At 33.0% G+C, this 19,408-nt stretch overlaps 1 protein-coding gene across 1 annotated transcript in view; it reads right to left on the reverse strand.

Moving 5' to 3' along the window:
• Positions 1–1,386: 1,386 nt before the first annotated feature.
• Positions 1,387–19,408, reverse strand: part of LOC133203780 (uncharacterized) — a 36,317-nt gene continuing 18,295 nt past the window's right edge. The window contains exons 11-12 of the mRNA XM_061339568.1: positions 2,738–2,999; positions 1,387–1,479 (exon numbers count right to left, since the gene is read on the reverse strand). Coding sequence (XP_061195552.1) covers positions 1,387–1,479; positions 2,738–2,999 — 355 coding nt within the window. The remainder of the gene's footprint in view (positions 1,480–2,737; positions 3,000–19,408) is intronic.

The following is a 19,408-nucleotide window of genomic DNA, read 5'->3' on the forward strand; positions in this document are numbered from 1 at the left end:
TGAAAAAGTAAACTTTTCTTCTTTATTTAGTATTATTCCATTATCATGTGCTTATGTGTTTATGTATCCAAACATATTCGATACGCAACAGCATGTTCTGAGGGGAAGGATACTGTCAAATAGATGTTACAGGGATTTCAACAACCTTGTTTAAAGTCAGCATTTCGAAAAAATTATATGGTTGTTATAATGTCATAGTTTGCCAATACAATTTCCCAATGGGTTGTATTACTGCTTACATATTTTCGTACATGTACGTAGGTAATAATTTTAGACTTAATTACTCCGTGTACTTGATCAATATATATAGAGCTCAAGGCGGGTGTGAGCGATCGACAGGGGATGCTTACTCCTCTTAGGCATCTGATTCAATCTCTGGAGTCCAGGGGTCCGTTTTTTATGTCCTGTTAAAAAATTTGTATTGTTTTTGAGAATTTTGAGATCATTCAATTTTTGTTATTTTAACCTTTTTCAGTTTGGTTGAAAATTACGTATACTGGTAAATTCAGTCGGTTCAACTTGTAAACTATAGTGGTACGGACTACTTCATCCATTTCAGTTATAATTTCATTTAATAGAAAAAGATTACCAAATTTCAGTTCTGTAGTACATTTTATTTTAATTAGATCATATGCCATTGTCATTTCTGATGTCAATTCATATGTTTTCAAAATTTTTGTACGATGAAATAATTAAAATAAATGAAAAAAGGTTAAAAATATTGAATAACGATACAAAAAATAGGTGTCACGATTTTTAACTTCGGGGTAAATTAGGTATATAGAGTCTTAATAATATACTAGGGCTAAAGCTGTTGTGTAAAAATAAAGTAGCTCTCAATTTTCAAGCTGGATATAGAATTCACTAAGTATGAATCTTATGACATTTCCCGTTTTTGTTAAGTTTTGTAGATTTCCCTCCATCAGTATGTAAAAATACTGCAAAACGTTCACTATATATAAGTGAAAAAATAGTACAATATTGATTGAATATTAAAGCCTTCTTTGCACAGTTTAGAAAAGATATAAAATATGTATTTTTCCTTTCTAAAGTGCTACATGTTCAGTATACATGTAAATTGACCGATTTGAATTGAACATGTATCAGTTTTCAAATTAAACTAAAGAACAAAAATACATTCAGTGAACAGCTCAGTAGGAAGAACATTCACTTTTGGTTTTTGTTTGTTGGTTTCTATAGGGCCACGAACAATCAAAAGCGACCTCATCTAAAAATTACATCATGTAGACATTCAGCTTTTCCTTTGAGGTGCTTTAAATGAGACGGTATAAATCAAGGCATCAAGTCATAATAAGTGCTTTAAGGATAAAATCCTCCACTGCTCATTGTGTTCAAGGGAGAGAGACCCAACGTCATTTACCATAGCTATGCTGGGAAGGGCAAAGATGTGACAGATGCTGGAAGGTAGACCGGCTGAGAGCAGTTCTTAGGTCGTGTGAAAGAGGCACCATTTAGTAACTGAGAATAAAAATCAAAAACAAACCCATACCAATATTTTTTTTAAAAAATAATTAGTTTCTAGTGAAGTAAATTACATAATAAAAACAGTCAACCAGTCTCTTGAGATGTTAAGGGAAGTAACTCAAAGATAAAGAACGGTGCCGATATGCTTGTGTCTTGTTTCTTTATATACATTTTCAGCCAAAATATCTAGATGTCATAGGAAAAGAGGATACAATAATGTATATAATACATAAACGATATGAAATAAATGAGTTTTGGAGAAATCCTACGGTGAAAAATTATGTAGGTCCCTTTTATCAACATTTTGCATAGGAAATGCATTGAGAATTGTAAAATCATTGACTTGACGAAATCTGAAACAGGTTGGCTTGGTGGGTAAAACTTACCAGAATATAACCTGTTTAATATATGTACCATTAAACCTAACCAAGAGTTCTTGAAAAATTCTATACGATATCCAGGAACCTTGCCAATGTCCTTAAAGCACGATTAAAAAAAATCTTAAGCATAATCATTTTTTCACAAATGAGTAAAATCGATCGAGACCATTATTTTGTGTAATATACTTGAAGCCTGATGCTATTTGATTAGTTTCACATTTTCTAGAATGTGATGCCAATTATAAGCAATCAATCAGAGAAAAGGGCTAAAGGCCTATAAAAAAAATTTAGTAAACATATTTGTCTAACACTTCATATTTGACAGTATTTTGTTTAAGTATTAACAATAATATTGAATGCATAAAAACAAATTCTTTTAAAAAAATTAAAAAAAAAAAAATACAGAGGTAAAAAAATAACATCTGAACCAACATGATGCTTTAAATAACTCAAATATATTGATTGAATACATGGCACATATGTATTAAAACAAGTTTATGGCGTGAAAATGTGCGTGAGGGTGTGTTGTGGTGTGTGTGTGTGTGGGGGGGGGGGGGTACAAGATTTCTTACTTCTGTTTGTAGATCAAACATTCTACACTACTTTTTAGTGAGAATGAGTTTCAATGATCTAAGTTCCGTACATCGTCAAGTACCAGTTTCAAAATCTAGACCAAACAGGACACAGGGAGATGCCTTGTTGTTATCATTGACATCAAAACTATCTGTAGTAAACGTCAACTTGTCTCCAGACTTTGTATTTTTGTCTTATCTATTGTGCTTCTGTAATTTTGACTAAATTTTCAAAATTTAATTTGCCGTGGTCATGTCTTCTGGCAGTTTTTAAATTTTTCTTGAAAATGGGAAACTTACGAGTTCATGGAAGGATGTGTCTGTGTGTAAAATATCTTTTATCTTGGAGATACCATTTACAAACACGGTCGACTGGCATTCATGGTCTCTAGTCTCATCGAGTTGCAAAAAATGGTTATGGTTTTCATGGACTAGTTTGACAGTTCCAAAACTTTGAGATTTCATCACCGAGAAATTCTTTGCCATCAGAGCTCTGTAATCCTCTGTAAGGTCGTCGTTAATGAGTGAGAAGATGACAAAAAGCAGAACCAGCAAGGAGAAACTGAAATGAAGAGTGTTCGACGTTTACATGAGGATGGGTATGAGTGGATGTTCCAAAAACAACAGGTGCTTGTTATGATTAATCTAATGTGCTTCGTGTCTGAAGTTGTTACAGTGGTTTGAACTACTTCAGAAAGATCTTAAAAGGTCGCTTAAAAGCTCGGTCGAACGTTCAAAATTGGCTGCATGTAATGCATTTTTTAAAAATATAGTATAGACTTTTGGATAGACTTTTTCTTTCTTTTAACGATACAAAATTTTATAGTATTGTGACTTTTACAACAAAGGGCTGGGGTGGAGGTAAAGATTTTTGTCCTTACATGTATATGTAAAAGGCACTTTTCAAGCTTTAAGCAAATAAACGGATGTGACTACTCATGGTAGATATCTGATATGCCTTCTTTACGCAAATCAAAAATTGTTTATATTTGCATTCATTTTTCCAACAGTAGTCTCCTTGTCATTTTATTTACAGACGATGTAAGGGTTCTTGTGAGAAAAAAATTTCCATTAGTATGATTCTGAGTCCTTTAACATTGGACATAATCCCAGCAGGTGTATAATAAAACAACTGCTATCTTCTACACCAAACCTGAAGCTATGGATAATCATTCAACAACAGGGCTTTATTCTGTGAAGTATAGTGTGTGTCTTCATAAATTAAAAAGAATGGGTTATAATTCTGTTGTCCAGTTAGTACTAAGTATATTGTCTAGAGACTAAAAAACAAAGTATTGTCACCTTTGAAATAAGAATAAAATGTTATATATGATAATAATGTAACGCTAATATAAGGAGCACATAAAGTGAGGACGATTAAAAAGGAAGCATCCGAAAATGATAACCCCACTCTTCCTGCTCTGAGTTAAATATGATATCAATATTAAATAGATATTGGTCTTGATATCAAAAAAAAAAAAAAAAAAAAAAAAAAAAAAAAAAACAATAAAGAAGAATTTTTCTAGGTACATGGTATTGTAGGACTTAATAGAGCAAAAGTTTTTACATTTGCATTTTACAACTGCAATTTTTTTTACACTGTTCATTGCTATTCACTGTTCAGTAGGTTCAGAAACCATACTTATACGTACTGTAATGACGTGCATGATGTACGTATTTGGGAAACAGCACTATAACCTCGGCCATACAATTGCATAGCTAAAGCTATAGATGAAGGAAAACACTGTTGTATGGTTTATTGTGATTTGTCTAAGGCATTTGATCGGGTATGGCATTAATAGAATCATTCATTACTACGAGTGTGGGATAGTGAAATTCCACCAAGGGGACAAGATTCACGGTCTAGGACGAGGCTTTGCCGAGTCCTAGACCGTGAATCTTGGCCCCGAGGTGGAATTTCACTATTCCCACACGAGTATGTAATGAATGATTATTTTTCTCGCATTATTTTATCCAAAATAATGGCCTGTCAATGACGTCGCCATGATAGGGCTAAAAATATATTCTTTTAATTTTCCATCTAATTAAAAATCTAAATACACCAACGGAGAGAGCGTACCTGAAAATGGTTTACACATGGTGTAAACTGATAAAATGAATTTCAGTACATGTAAATTAATTAGATAGATAAAAACTGGGAATTAAAAAACTTATCTATCCGATAGCGTACACATTCATTCAAGAAGAATCCTTCCGCGATCTAAAATTAGTGCCATTTAAAAAGTGAATATACGACAATATTTTGAATGAAAATAAGTTTATCTTAATAAGTTAAATGACAACATTTTAAGTATATGTAATATTTTTTAACATTGTTACAATTTCTTTATATAAAGACGGAATGTTTACGTTATCGTTCGCGGCGTAGTAATACACAGTGTAAGACAGAAAAATCTCACACTGCTGTCTCACACCGGACAAGTCAATCTTACACTGGTGATTATGCGAGAAAAAGATCTTCTATTTAAGTTACAAACTTATGTGTTAGCGATAAATTATTGCTATGGTTTCAAAGTTATTTAGATTTAAGGACACAAAGGGTATTGCATAGGAATACTATGTCTAATTTTAAATCTTTACATGCTGGAGTCACTCAGGGGTCTGTATTGGGACCACTTTTATTTTTGATATACACTGTATGTCAATGATGTTGCTGAAAATATGTCGAGTTTAAGCAGGTTGTATGCTGATGATAATTCTTTACAGAACTGTTCTGAAAATATACATATTCAAGTAGGATTGAATTATGATTTAAATCAACTTGAACAGTGGTCTAAACAGTGGCTATTGAAATTTAATCGTTCGAAAACCAAAGCTATCTTTTTTAGTACTAAGAAAAATGTCGATCTACCAAGGCTTAAATTTCAGGACTGTTATTTAGATTTTGTATCATCACACAACCACTCAGGTATTCTCTTTTCACACGACCTTACATGGTCAGCGTACATTGATTCTATCGTTGCCAATGCATATAAAAAATTAGGTCTACTTAAAAAATTGCAGTTCAGGGTAAGTGCTAAAACTTTATCTCTTTTATATACTACTTTTATAAGACCTCAGTTAGAATACGCAACTGAAGTTTGGTGTGGGTGTTCTAGTCAAGATTCCGAAAAACTAGAAAAATTACAGTTAGCAGCAGCAAGAATAGTCACTGGATTAACTTTTTTGGCATCGCGAGATTCTCTCTATTTTGAAACTGGATGGGAACCACTTGCTATTAGAAGAATGTCCAAAGTTAGAACAACTATGTATAAAATTTTTCATAATATGGTACCCGAGTATCTGAAAGAAATATTTCCAAACATTCGATCACACGAATCAAATTACGTAACAAGACAATCACAAAATTATTGCATCCCTAAGTGTAGATTAAATATTTATAAATCATCTTTTGTCCCAATGGCAATAAGGGAATGGAACTCTTTACCTCTTGAAACAAGACAATCCACTACTATAGGTTCCTTCAAAAATTGTATAAACTCTCAAAAAACACCTACTCCTGCCTTTTTTCTTTTGGTGTTCGTTACTGGAATGTAATTCATTCTAGATTAAGACACAATTGCGTTCTGAATAAAGATTTATTTAGGTGCAACATCATTGACAGTCCATTATGCACTTGTGGAAAAATAGAAGACGCATATCATTACTTTTTCTTTCTTGTGCGAAATACACTGTCCCAAGAAACGATTTGTTTAATGCTATTTTTAGAATGATTAATTTACGTATTGTAGACACTCACGTACTGTTATGGGGAGATGATTCGATTAGCATTTCTGAAAATGAAAGTTTATTTTTAAATGTGCAATTGTTTATTAAGAGAACTGGTCGTTTTTTGAATTTATATATTTAGATTCATTTGTACATACTACATCAAATCAATTTTGTACATGCATAATCTATGTAAGATAATCATATTGACCTTTGGTTCCAGTGTAGTTTAATTTTAACATTATTTTGTGTAATTAATTGTTATAAAGGAGAGGACGTTCTAAGTTTTAAGAACTTGTGTCCGATCCTTTTGTTGTAATATCTAAACAATAAAATATGTTCAAACCATCCTCGGCCAATTTCGCATTATTCCTGTACTTAAGAAAAACAACGCCTTTTATTTATTTGCCTAACCCCCATCTCCCATTCTGATACCAGTGATATACAGAAAATTTTAAGGACATACGAAAATTGCGACAAAATAAACTTTAAAAACAAGCATTTTCTTTTAATTACAGGAATGGTCAACATATAACCTACAACTTACATTAAATAAAAGTATGTATTTACGAAGTACGAAGCTGTTTTCAAAGGCGGGGGACATCACAATTTCTTGAATCTATGTACAATAATGAGGATGACCACTTTTTCACTGACTTTATACATAGTCAGCGCATGTTTGTCTATTGTTCTCCGTTTAACAGTAGCTGTATATTTGCATTATTAATCTTGTGTCAAAAGGAGATTAATAGACAAACATGCGCTTATGGTTTAAAAGAAAAAAAAACTGCTTCTTCTTACATTTGCTCTCTCTGTTGTAACCAAGGGCTGTGACATGTTGAATATTATAAGTCACCACGCGATTTCTTACCTCAGGTAACTCTGTGAATACTAAATTCCGTCACGTGACTTGTAAAATAGCATATTTTGTGCAACATAGGACACTGTTTTCGAATACGTTGAATTGTCAGGCATCGAATCAAAATATATTTCACTTGTGTGCGTGCTGATATTGTTAATTTCGTTTTGAAACCTTTGTAAATAATGTACTTGTGCCATACAGGATAAAGAGGGAGATGGGAAAGAACGTTCGCGTATTTTTAAACATGTCATTGTTATTTATCTAGTCTAATTTTAGAGTCATTCTTACAAAGTTAGCTCGCCTTCTCTTGCAAACTTTGTTTAATCAAGGGCAGGTAAGTGTAAATTCTCTTTATTTGGAAAGCAGTAGGGATTGTATGTTGTTTTACGCCCCATTCAAAAAATTTTCACTCATTTAGAGACGTCACCATATACCGGAGAAGGGCTTCAAATTTATACCTTTACTCGGCACTGAGGGCCATTGAGCAGTGTAGGTTCTTTATCGTGCCAACGCCTGCCGTGACACGGGACCTCGGTTTTTAGTGTCTCTTCCGAAGGACCTACAACTTTCACTGCAAAGTGCCGAGCGCTTGGCGAAGGAACAGCTGCTACCTATTTTTTATCGACTTAGATCAGTCGCGGCCGTGATTCGAGCACACGACCTTCCGATCACGGAGCGAGCGCTCTACCGACTGAGCTACCATGACGGTGAAAGCAGTAGAGAAAAGGAGCATTGAATCATTTTATTTTATCACAGTCTAAAATCATTTTAAGGTTTAAATTTGGTGCCAAATTGACATCTAGATCTCTAGGAAATATACAAAAGTGAAATAAGGATTAGATATAAAAGCAACAGAAGCGACGGAAAAAGACCCAAAACTACGAAAGCCCAGAAGGCTCATTCGAGATTCGAGTTTCGAAATACGAGATTCGAAATTCGAGTTTCGAGATTCAGAATCCAAACCAACCAATCAAAAGGCGGATTCAATATTTGATTACCCCCCTTTATTAAGTGTTTACTATCAAGAAATCACTGAATATATTTATAACAAATGGGCCATTTGCTCAAATAATTATGCAAGAAAAAATGCTATATGTATCAAAACAAAATAAAAATGAATTTTGTGTAAGGTTTTGAAAAATATATATAAAATCTTATTTTCCTCATTAAACAAAACAATAGATACATATATAGAATATTATATGGTCTTATCGTTGAATTGCGAAATTAGTAGGGCGATAAATTATTAAATAAGCACGTTGATGAGGGAGAAAATTATTATTGATATGAAATACTAAGGGTCGTCTTTACACTGCACAGTAATTTCATTACATTTATGCCAGGGTGCATTTGTGCAGTTTGACTGATCTACTATTTGATATGGAATAAAATAAATTCTAGTCTGTATTGTATATATAATTTTTTTTATTAATTCAAGTATTCAAAGCCTTAGACCAAGATCAGTAATTGGAAACTTAATCTTTATGTATTTCTTCTATTGGGAAACAGTGGTGTATATTCCCTTCTGCTAATGTGTAGGCTAATGTGAAGTCACAGATTTCACCCAAAGCGCATCATTGCCGAATTGCGGATATGCAAGGAGGGAGTCGCTCCCTCTCAATAGGGGTGGGGGGTGGGGGGTCGGAGGACCACTTTCTGCGGTCTTGTAGACATCTATCATTGTCATTTTTCCAGTGAATATAATTATAAATCATTTAAACATATTTTTATGATAGAGAAATTAAAATTTTCATGACCACTGTTAATAAAATTGAGAAATTTTAAAATCCTTTCAAAGTGCTTGGAAATTATGGAAACTACTGAATAATCAAAATATAATTTTCAAAATGTTTTATGTTTGACTTCCTACTAACCCAAACATATTTCCTAATTTCTACTCCCTGTCCTAATCGTAGAATCCTGTTGCTGTCATTTCTAATAGTCTGATATCGACTCCAAGGTAACATTTTAATTTTAGATTTAACCAGCTATAAAAAATCAAAAGTTTTGTATACTGTAAAAATTGGATAGTCATAAAAGTGTGGATTGCAAAAATACTTTTATTGCATTTGATGAAAAAATATTCTAATAACTGGTAAATAGATAAGATTTATGATCAACTTTCCCCCATTTTTCAACCAAATACATGTATAAATAAATTTTTTTATCAAGAAAATGATGTGTAAGCTACAGCCTTTTTGCCTATATGGAATATACACCATCGGTGTATTTTTCTTTATCACTACTACGATGTCTTTCAAGATTTCCTGTGTACTCTAAAAAGGCATACATGAACTAAGTAATTTTGATACGTACTCCTTTAGGCTATACGATTTTTTCAAAGTTCTAAAGGTGTGTAGAGGGTCCATTGGTTTGTTAAAATAATTAATTTTTATCATTATTAAATACTTCTTTATCTTTTTTCCCTATGGCCATTACATCATGTATTGAAACTTGTATATTGATTGGTTATGTATCTTGCGAGACCCGAACGGTTTCCTTATAGATAGTTATCGAATATATGCCCATGCATCGCAAGATTGACGCTGAATGTTGATAACCGAACATTTGTCTACTGTTGTTATAAAATAAACAACATAGCCATAGGACCCTGGGCACGTGTCTCCACCTCCCCCTCCCCACATTCCCCTTATATTTTTTATTGATATAATATACTATAGAAATCATAGCAACTTTATGCTTGTGTCCTTTCAAAAATAACGCCTAATAACCGTGATAACCCCCTGTTGCTTTTTTTTTGGGGGGGGGGGGGGCTTTAAAGTGATTTTTTTAATTATTATTTCCTACGGGCCTGAACAAAGAGAAATCATTATCTTTATTAAGCATGTATATTTCAGCCATCCGTACTTAAGGGGCTGTCTCTTGGTTTCACAAACTTGGTCACTGGTCACTTTCTAATACCTTGTCACAAACTATATCCACTTTGAAACCCGTATTGGTCACTGCTCACTTTCTAATACCTTGTCACAAACTATATCCACTTTGAAACCCGTATTGCTAATTCTTATTAATCGCTAGTCACTTGTTTTATTGCACACTTAACTTTGAATCCCATATTAGTCACTGGTCACTTTCTAATATCTTGTCACAAACTATATCCACTTTGAAACCCGTATTACTATTTATTATTAATCGCTAGTCACTTGTTAAATTGCACACTAATAATTCTCATCGACTACAATACGCCCCCCCCCCCTCTTGCTCTTTGAATCCGATTAACAATGTTTAATTTTATGACATCAAACCTGTAAACAAAGTAGAAAATACGATATAGATATTTAGATATTCTTGATATAAATCTATTATAATTTTAAGAAGTTATAATATATAAGCATATTTTGCAGATCAAAAAACCCAATATTTTTTTCTAATTTCGTTCTGATATATATATATATATATATATATATATATATATATATATATATATATATATATATATATATATATATATATATATATAACACTCTTTCTTGCATTGTAATATAATCAAACGACCTCTTCGGTTTGAATATATTCAACGATTTCTTGAAGGTCAAAACTTAGCAAAGGGGGTAATTGAATCTTAAACCGCCTTTTGAATGGTTAGTTTGGATCTTGAAACTCGAATTTCGTATCTCGTATTTCGAAACTCGAATCTCGAATGAGCCTTCTGGGCTTTCGTTCAAAACCCAACGTTAAGTGCAGTTATCCTTTTGCTAGAATTTAAGGGGGAAAACAACAAAATTTTATTTATAGTAAAAAACTTATTAAATGCAACTAAAGACGCTCCTAAATAATGGTACATGAGGTTCTGTGTACAATATATATACAAAGACGTTATGAAGGGTACGCGTGAAGGCCGAGGAGAGTAAAACAAATCAGACGAAAAATTCAATTATATAGGACAGACTTTCAAGTTTATAATCAACTTTGTTCTATATAGAGGTGCTCGTCACCAATTTTCTTATCACAGATATTAAAGGCAAATTCTCTCTTTTGGGAATGCCACACTTACTGGGAGATCGTGTTTTGATCCAAATTCTGATTATCATTGATCAAGGCAATATATTCAAATATTTTCATAAATTATTTTTGAAGATATGATACATCTGACCTTTAGATGAATCGCAGATGTCTTTGTTCATTGATAGTAATAACAAAGGGCTGTTTATTCCATGCATTTAAGTATCTAAAAAGATCAAATTTACTGATACTAGAAGAAACACAAGGGGTTTTACAAAATAATAATAAATGAATGCCAATATAGAATGAAAAAAATGAAGATAAGAAACAGTGATCGATCTAAAAACAAGAGGCCCATAGGCCACAAAGCTCACCTGAGTAACTATGGCACATCTTGTTCATCAGCAGATTCTTTTTTCCATATATTTCCATGTAAAACGTGATCACGCATTGCGTCGATCCCCACCCTATCCCCAGAGGTCCTGATTTGAACAAACTTGAATCTACTCTACAGGTCGATGCTTCTTTGTAAATATAACTTATTATGACTTTGCTGTTCCTGGGAAAAATATTTTTAAAGATTGTTTTCTATGTATTCCAATGTAGAACTTTGTTTGCCCATTGTGGCCTCACACTTCCTCCCGGGGTTGAACAAACTTAAATATACACTGCCTGTGGATACTTCCATATAAATATGATTGATTATGGATTAGATGTTCTTCAGCAGAAGATTTTTACAGAATTTTTCTTTGTATTCCTATCGAAAACTTTGATTCCGAGTGTAGCCCCACGCTTTGTTCATGATTTGAACAAACTTGAATCCACTCAACCTGAGTACGCTTCCATATAAATATGATTAACCATGACTTTCCTATTCTTAGGAAGATTTTAAAAGATTTTTCTAATTTAAATCCATGTTAAACTTTGATCGACCATAGTGGGTCCACCCTACGCCCAGGGGTCATGATTTAAACAAATTTGAATCTGCACTATCTGAGGATGCCCCCCCCCCCCCTACCTCCGGCGGTCATAATTTGAACAAACTTGAATCTACACTACCTGAGGATGATTCCATATAAATATGATTAAACATGGCTTTCCTTTTCTTGAGAAAAAGATTAAAGATTTTATTCTATATATACTCATGTAAAACTTTGACTGCCTACAACGAGCCAACACTACTCCCGGGGATCATAGTTTGCACAAACTTGAATATAGACTATGTCAGGAAGCCCACACAAGTTTTATCTTTTCTGTGGTTCTTGAGAAGAAGATTTTTCAATCAACCCATTTAATTTTACCCTTTTTATAACTATCTCCCCTTGAAAGAGGATGTGGCTTTTCATTTGAACAAATTTGAATCCCCTTTACCCAAGGATACTTGCCAAGTTTGGTTGAAATTGACCCAGTGGTTTTGTAGAAGAAGATTGAAATTGTAAAAAGTTTACGAAGACAATGACGACGACAATGACAACAACGACAAGGACAGACAACGGACAAATTTTGATCAGAAAAGCTCACTTGTGCCTTCGGCTCAAATCTACAAACAATACAAATCTGTGAAAAGCACATAAAACACCGACCCCCGGAAATTCCAGAGGTGAGATAAGGCGCCTAGGAGGCGTAAGCATTCCCTGTCGACCTGTCACATTCGCCGTGAGCCGTATGTATTGATCAGGTAGTCAGAATTTTCCGTAGTTAAATCTATAAAAAGAAAAAGGCCAAATGAAATATGAAGATAACGAACAGTAATCAAACTCAAAAATTAATTGAAACAATACAAATCGGAAGCAGAGGAAACACGGACTTCTAAAAATATCAGAGGTGAGATCAGGTGCCAGCTGAAGGAGTAAGCATCCCCTTCCGACCATTCACACCCGCCATGTTCACCCTGTCAAGATCAGGAAAACGGGAAAAAAAATCCGTAGACAATTCAGTGTGTAAATAATAGCCTAACAATTTGTATGAAAAACATCAGTACTCGGCTTAATGATTGATTTAAATGCTGACAAGGTCATTTTATCGAAAATAGAACTAGCGAAAAGATGATTTTAAACAAGACTGTTGATATCCCTGTTTAATCAACTTGTTTGTCAATACCTTGCCTCGTTTTAGAAATTGTTCGTACGTAGAGTATGCTCTTGCATATGGAATCAACTGGAAGACCCCATATACAGGTGATAAGGGTACTAGTATCTGAAAATGATTTGGGGTGTCCTGTAAATTTGCAATAAGGTTTCGGGGTTTTCATATTCACTCTGGGGGTCAAATAGGGGTGTCGTTTAATACAAAAAAATACCCCTTGTCCCAGAACTCCTCTGACATTTTACGCAGTAGCTTAATCATCTTTTGATTGATGGTGTCCTGTAGATGTGCAATAATGTTTCGGAGTTTTCGATTTAATCTTGGGGGCAAATAGGGGTCGAAAAATCTCTATTTGCATTTTTAATCTACTTTTGAACGACTTTTGCGAGAAGCACTGACTTTTACAGTTGACGGCTTACTTTGACATTTAAACCTGTGTTATGTACGGAGATACGAAATTGATAAGAAAACCTAGTTAGTAGTTAGAGTCATGGTATTAGGGGCACTAAGATTATTGGTATTAGGGGCACTAAGATTATTTACCAACACAAGAGATGATTCGAGGTAGAATAACATTATCTAAAATACTTTATAACTGAAAGATAGTATCTCCTTTTTTCCCCATTTTTGGAAGAAATCAAATAAAAAAAGAAAAAAACATTCTGGAAGGAAAACTTGGCAGAAATTGGTCGAGGCGGGAAGGGAAGGGGTTGAGGGTAGGATTGTTGCCTTCCCAGACAACGGAATATGGGCTTTGAAATGGACAATAATAGTCGTTTTATTAACTATTATGCTAAATATTTATACCGCAAAAGAGCTTCCGTATATTATCCTGGTGTAAAAGTAAGCCGTCGATTGTAAAAGTCAGCGCTTCTCGCAAAAGTCTTTTAGTTACCATTTCAACATCATTCTTGGAAATCCAAAACTGATTAACATTGAATTATGTACATTATTGAAGGATGATTGTGCACAAAGCCATTGAAATCGAATCAAAACTATAGGAGGAAAACAAAAACTGATAAACAGAGTTAAATATCGTGTGCTACAAGTATTAGACCAACTTTAAAATAATGTTTGCTTGTCCTCTCCCGACCCTGGATAAAAAGAATTTGGGTCGGAAGGGAGGTGGGAATTTTTTTTTTCTTAGAAAATTTCAACATCAATCCTGAATTTTTAAAATATATTTTCCGGAATGCATAAAAAGTAATTGCTTCCTGGAGGTTAAAAACAGTTTTGAGTCTGGCCTTTTTCAGCCAATCGATCGGGAGAGGGCAACGAAACAAATTAAAGGGCTTAATAAAATCCATTATCAAAGCTGTAGGAAGAGTAATTTTTAAAAAAAAATGAATTTGATTCCACATTATGTTATGAAGTTACATAAGCTTATTTTTTTCTTGCCCAGTGGTTCTTGAGAAGATTTTTGAAGATTTTTTTCTTATAATACATCCCATTAAAACTCTGATCCCCTATTGAGGCTCCACCCTACCCTTGGAGGTCATGATTTTTTAATCCATGTTGAAATAATGCAAACTTGAATTAAAACTATGTGATGAAGTTTCACAAAAGTTAAAACTTTTGTAGAGGTTTATGTATGATAATTATACCCTGAGGGGTATGTTACCTGTCTCAACAAATTCGTAAATTAGTTGAGGGTTCAGGGAGTTGTTTTCAAATTAATTAAACATATTTTTTGAACACTCTGAAGAAGTCGTGTATTTTCTATGGGATTAAAGTGAAGAACGTACATGTTCTTGCGTTATAGGAGTTCCATGGACATTTTAACAAATCATGAAAAAGACTTCTGGCTGTGTTATTTTGTTATTAAATGTAGATCAGAGACATAAATTCATAAATTTCAATTATGAGAACTTTACTCTAAATACTAAATTCACAAATTGATTATGATTTTTATGTATCTGAAGCTATAGGCATTCTACGCGCCTTGTTCACACACCTCCTTATTCAAAGTGCGTTAAGAGTGTACGTCAACATTTTTAGCATAGTTATCCACGTTGAAAAAATATATATATAACAAAAATTCTGGACTTGGACTTTAGTAATAGACAGCATTACATGTATCTTGTTTCTTTAAAAGAAACTTCAATGAATTGATCTACCCTCGTCGAGAACGAGGTAGAAGGTCTGTGGCAATGCACTTTGAAAAAATTATGCACTTTGAAAATTTGTTTCAAAGTGCGTTAAAATTGGGACAAAATCAACGCACTTTGAACAAAAATTTCAAAGTGCTTTAAATCTGGAACAAAATCAAGGCAGTTTGAATTTTTTTTCAAAGTGCGTTAAGAGTGTACATCAACATTTTTTACAATGGAGACACGTAACGCACTTTAAAAAAAGATTTTAGTAATAGGAAACATTAGTTTGTTATGTTTCTTTCGAAAAACTGATGAATTGATCTACCTTTATCGAGAACGAGGAGAAGACAGGTAGAAGGTCCCTCAGTCCAACTCTTTATGTTTCCTGCCCAAATATGTGTATTTCCATAACTGGTATGATATTGATAAACATTCTCAATAAATTTGAATTAACGTAAAATAGATGAAAAAATTGAGATAAACTTTCCTGAAGTAAGAAATAACGCACTCTATTATATTAAAGAAGAGAGGTTCAGGGGCCATATCGCTGATCTAAGCAACAATAGCCAACTGACTATACTTTCAGTAACGTTGTTTTACAAAATCAAATACAATACAAATAAAAGAAAAAAAGGAAAACTTGTATAAAATGCATTAATATTTTTTTTTCATTTAAATATGGTGATAACGAACAGTATTCAAGCTCAAAGTCCATTAAAACAATACAAATCGGGAGCAGATCAAACAAGGATCTCCAAAAACAATCAGAGGAGGGATCAGGTGCCATGGAGGAGTGAGCATCCCCTGCCGACCGTGTGCTCCTTGTCATGATCGGGAAATAACGGAAAAATCCGTCGACAATTCAGTATGTAAATAATGGCCTAACAATTAGTATGAAAAAGTCAGTCAGCATTTGACTTAATGATAGATTGTAAATGTTAACAAGGTCATTGTATCGACCATAGAACTTAAGAAATTATGACTTTAAAAGAGACTGTTGATATTCTTGTTTCACCAACTTGTTTGTCGATAAATTACCCCGTTTAGAAATTGTTCATACGTAGAGCATGCTTTTACGTATTGAATCAACTGAAAAATATACACACCATATGCAGGTGATAAGGGTATATTGCTGCATATGTAAGGGAAGTTGATGATTGAAAAGTTAAAGTCATCACGTTTATCATAAAGCTTTGTTGGTAGATACCATTAATGTCTTTTTCTAGTATAATATCTAAATAATTTATGAAACAGGTGTGTCAGACTCTGTGGTATCTTTTATTTCAAGCTCACTGGGATATACAGTGTCGACATATGCATGAAAACAACTATTGTTAATTGACAATACGTCGTCTATATATCTAAATGTCGAGTTGACTACTAATCAAATAAATGAAAAAAAAAAAGAAAAAGGAAAGGCCACCATATTGTGTGGGGATAAACATTTTTTCATACTTCTAAATACTTATAAAATAACTGTAAAAAGACCATCATATTATGCGGGAAAATTATCTTCAATGGAAAAATCATAATTGCCCCCTTTTCCCTATGAAAAATGCGATGCTTTCAGTCAATTATCGATCTCTACATCTACCGAACTTATTACAGACTGGATAAGATAAAAAAGAAACGAAATTGTGCTATTAAACAATCATTCCTCAATTATTTCTAAAAGATACATTCCCTTTTATAACATTTACAAGAACCTTTGGGAACAAGACAACACCTAAAAATCTTTAAAACATCTATATCTCAGATCCTGAAGTGACGTCATCACCGAAAATTTATCCAACCAGGTTTAAATAATTATTCATCATACCTGAAATTTGCAAGAATATTGACCAAGCCGTGCACATTTTATTTAAAGCACGTTAATATGGTAGATATTAACGCACTTTGAAAAGAATTTTTTTTTTCAAAGTGCGTTAAATTGGTCCCAAATTTAACGCACTTTGAATTTTTTTTTTTCAAAAGTGCGTTGTAACAAGGGTCCTTCAGCCCATTTTTCATCTTTCCTACTCAAATATATATATTTTCATTTACATAACTTTTATGACATTGATATACTTTCTCTCAATAAATTTGATTTAACGTGAAAAAGATTTAAAAAAATTGAGATAAGCTTTCCTTAAAAAGAAATTAAATAAATAACGCACTCTATCATATAAAAGAAGAGAGGCTCAGGGGCCATATCGCTGAAATGACAACAATAGCCAACTGTAAAAATTTACGAGTGAGTAATGTGGCTAGGGTTCATTTTTCTTTGTATCAAATGAATGAGTCAATCATTATTTCATATATGTTCACAAAAGATAAATGAATATGAGAGAGAGAGAGAGAGAGAGAGAGAGAGAGAGAGAGAGAGAGAGAGTTTTCCTGGTATGGAAAAAATTCATAATTGCTCCCTTTTCCCTTAGAAGAATGCAATGCTTTAAGTCACTTATCGGCCCCTATATCTATCGAGCTTATTACAGACTGGATAAAATAAAAAAGAAAGGAAATTGTGCTATAAAACAATCATTCCTCTATTATTTCTAAAAGACCCATTTCCCTTTTAAAACATTTACAAGAACCTATGGGAACAAGCCAACCCCTAAACATCTTCTCAGATTCTAAAGTGACGTCATCATCGAAAAGTTTTTCAACCAGGTTCAAATAATTATTATATCATACTTGATATTAGTAAAAAATATTGACCAAGCCGTACACATTTTTTTCAAAGTACGTTAACATGGTCGATATAAACGCACTTTGAAAAGATATATTTTTGTTTCAAAGTGTTTCAAACTTGGTCCCAAATTTAATGCACTTTGAAAATTTGTTTCAAAGTGCGTTTTTTTTTCAAGAGTGCGTTGTAGCACAGGTATTTCTGTCTAATGACAGCATCTCTTCAATTTAATCTTATTTTCAAATTAAAATAAACACAACTATAGATCTGTTTAATGTTTAATTTGCATAATTTGATATTCTATCCTTTTGCTCCAGTAACTTCGTTGTCACTTTGCACAAAGCAACTACCTTAAAACTGTTGGTCTGATGATACATGTATCTTGAAATTTGATGAATAGTAAATCATCGTCATATTCTGTTGGCATTCATAGTACCTATAAAATACTTGCTAATATTAATAAGCCATAAATTAGCATTCTCGTATCACTTTAACAGTATCACAAATCTTCTATCGAACATTTTCATTACCTGGGTCATTTGGATACATAGAATAAAAAAAAAAAAAACTATTCTTAATATTTTATACAAAATACAACTATCAGTCAATCACGATGAAACATTAAACAGACTCTTATTTAAACAAATTATTTGTTTAAATAATACAATTATACTTCAATGGTTATGTAAAACTTTCTGTGATATAACCTATACATATCAAAAGAAACCGATGAAAAAAATTCCTTTTAAACCATAGCATTTAATATTAGGTAACACCATGTTTATGCCATACATGATTGAAAGAATTTGAAAGGTCAATTAACAAAATTCAGCAATTTTGATCTCATCAATAGCTTTAACAAATGTAGGTTTTCATTTCCTGGTATACAGCAGAATGACGTAAAAATATTAAGATTGTTATTTATAAAAGCAATTATTATATAAAAGTGAGTAATTATACATGAACGTAGTATCGATGGTTGGGGGAGGCCTCCACGCATTTTTCAAACATAATGTTTTACCGCTAATTTAATAGAAAATGTTCAATGTAGGCCGCTTGTCCCCATCACTGCCCCAACCCCACTTTTTTTGTAGTATTGTCAAAATTTTCCATGTTAATGTATCAAAATTTTTTTTGTCGAAAAAGAGTCTAAACCCCCCCCCCCCTCCCCTGAAATAAGATTTTCGAGTTCGGATGATTCTTCCTTTATTTGCTTTTTAAAAGATTTTTCAGGTAATATGTCAATTATTTTTCCGGCTGCCCCCCCCCCACTTTCAAAACGATACTAAGAGTCTGTTATAGATCTAATTCCTTTCATTATTCACCAAGTACAGCTCATCAATTTCAAATAACAGAAGGATTGGCTTTCTAAATTAGAAATTTTCTAGTTGCAGGAAAAACAGTCATTTATGACTTGTCAAACAATAAACTTGATGGTTTCTCCTAAATACTATACAAGGTAGATTTAACATCTTGTGTACGTGACTAAAATTGCCTGGCTCAAGCACCTCGTTTAGAGAAAACAAAACGATATCTTATTATTTCTTGATACAAATGCAAATAAATATGCT

Source organism: Saccostrea echinata, unplaced genomic scaffold (genome assembly GCF_033153115.1).
Source record: "Saccostrea echinata isolate AGI-Se365-2 ecotype Australia unplaced genomic scaffold, CSIRO_AGI_Sech_v1 ptg000002l, whole genome shotgun sequence".
Taxonomy (NCBI): Eukaryota; Metazoa; Mollusca; class Bivalvia; order Ostreida; family Ostreidae; genus Saccostrea; species Saccostrea echinata.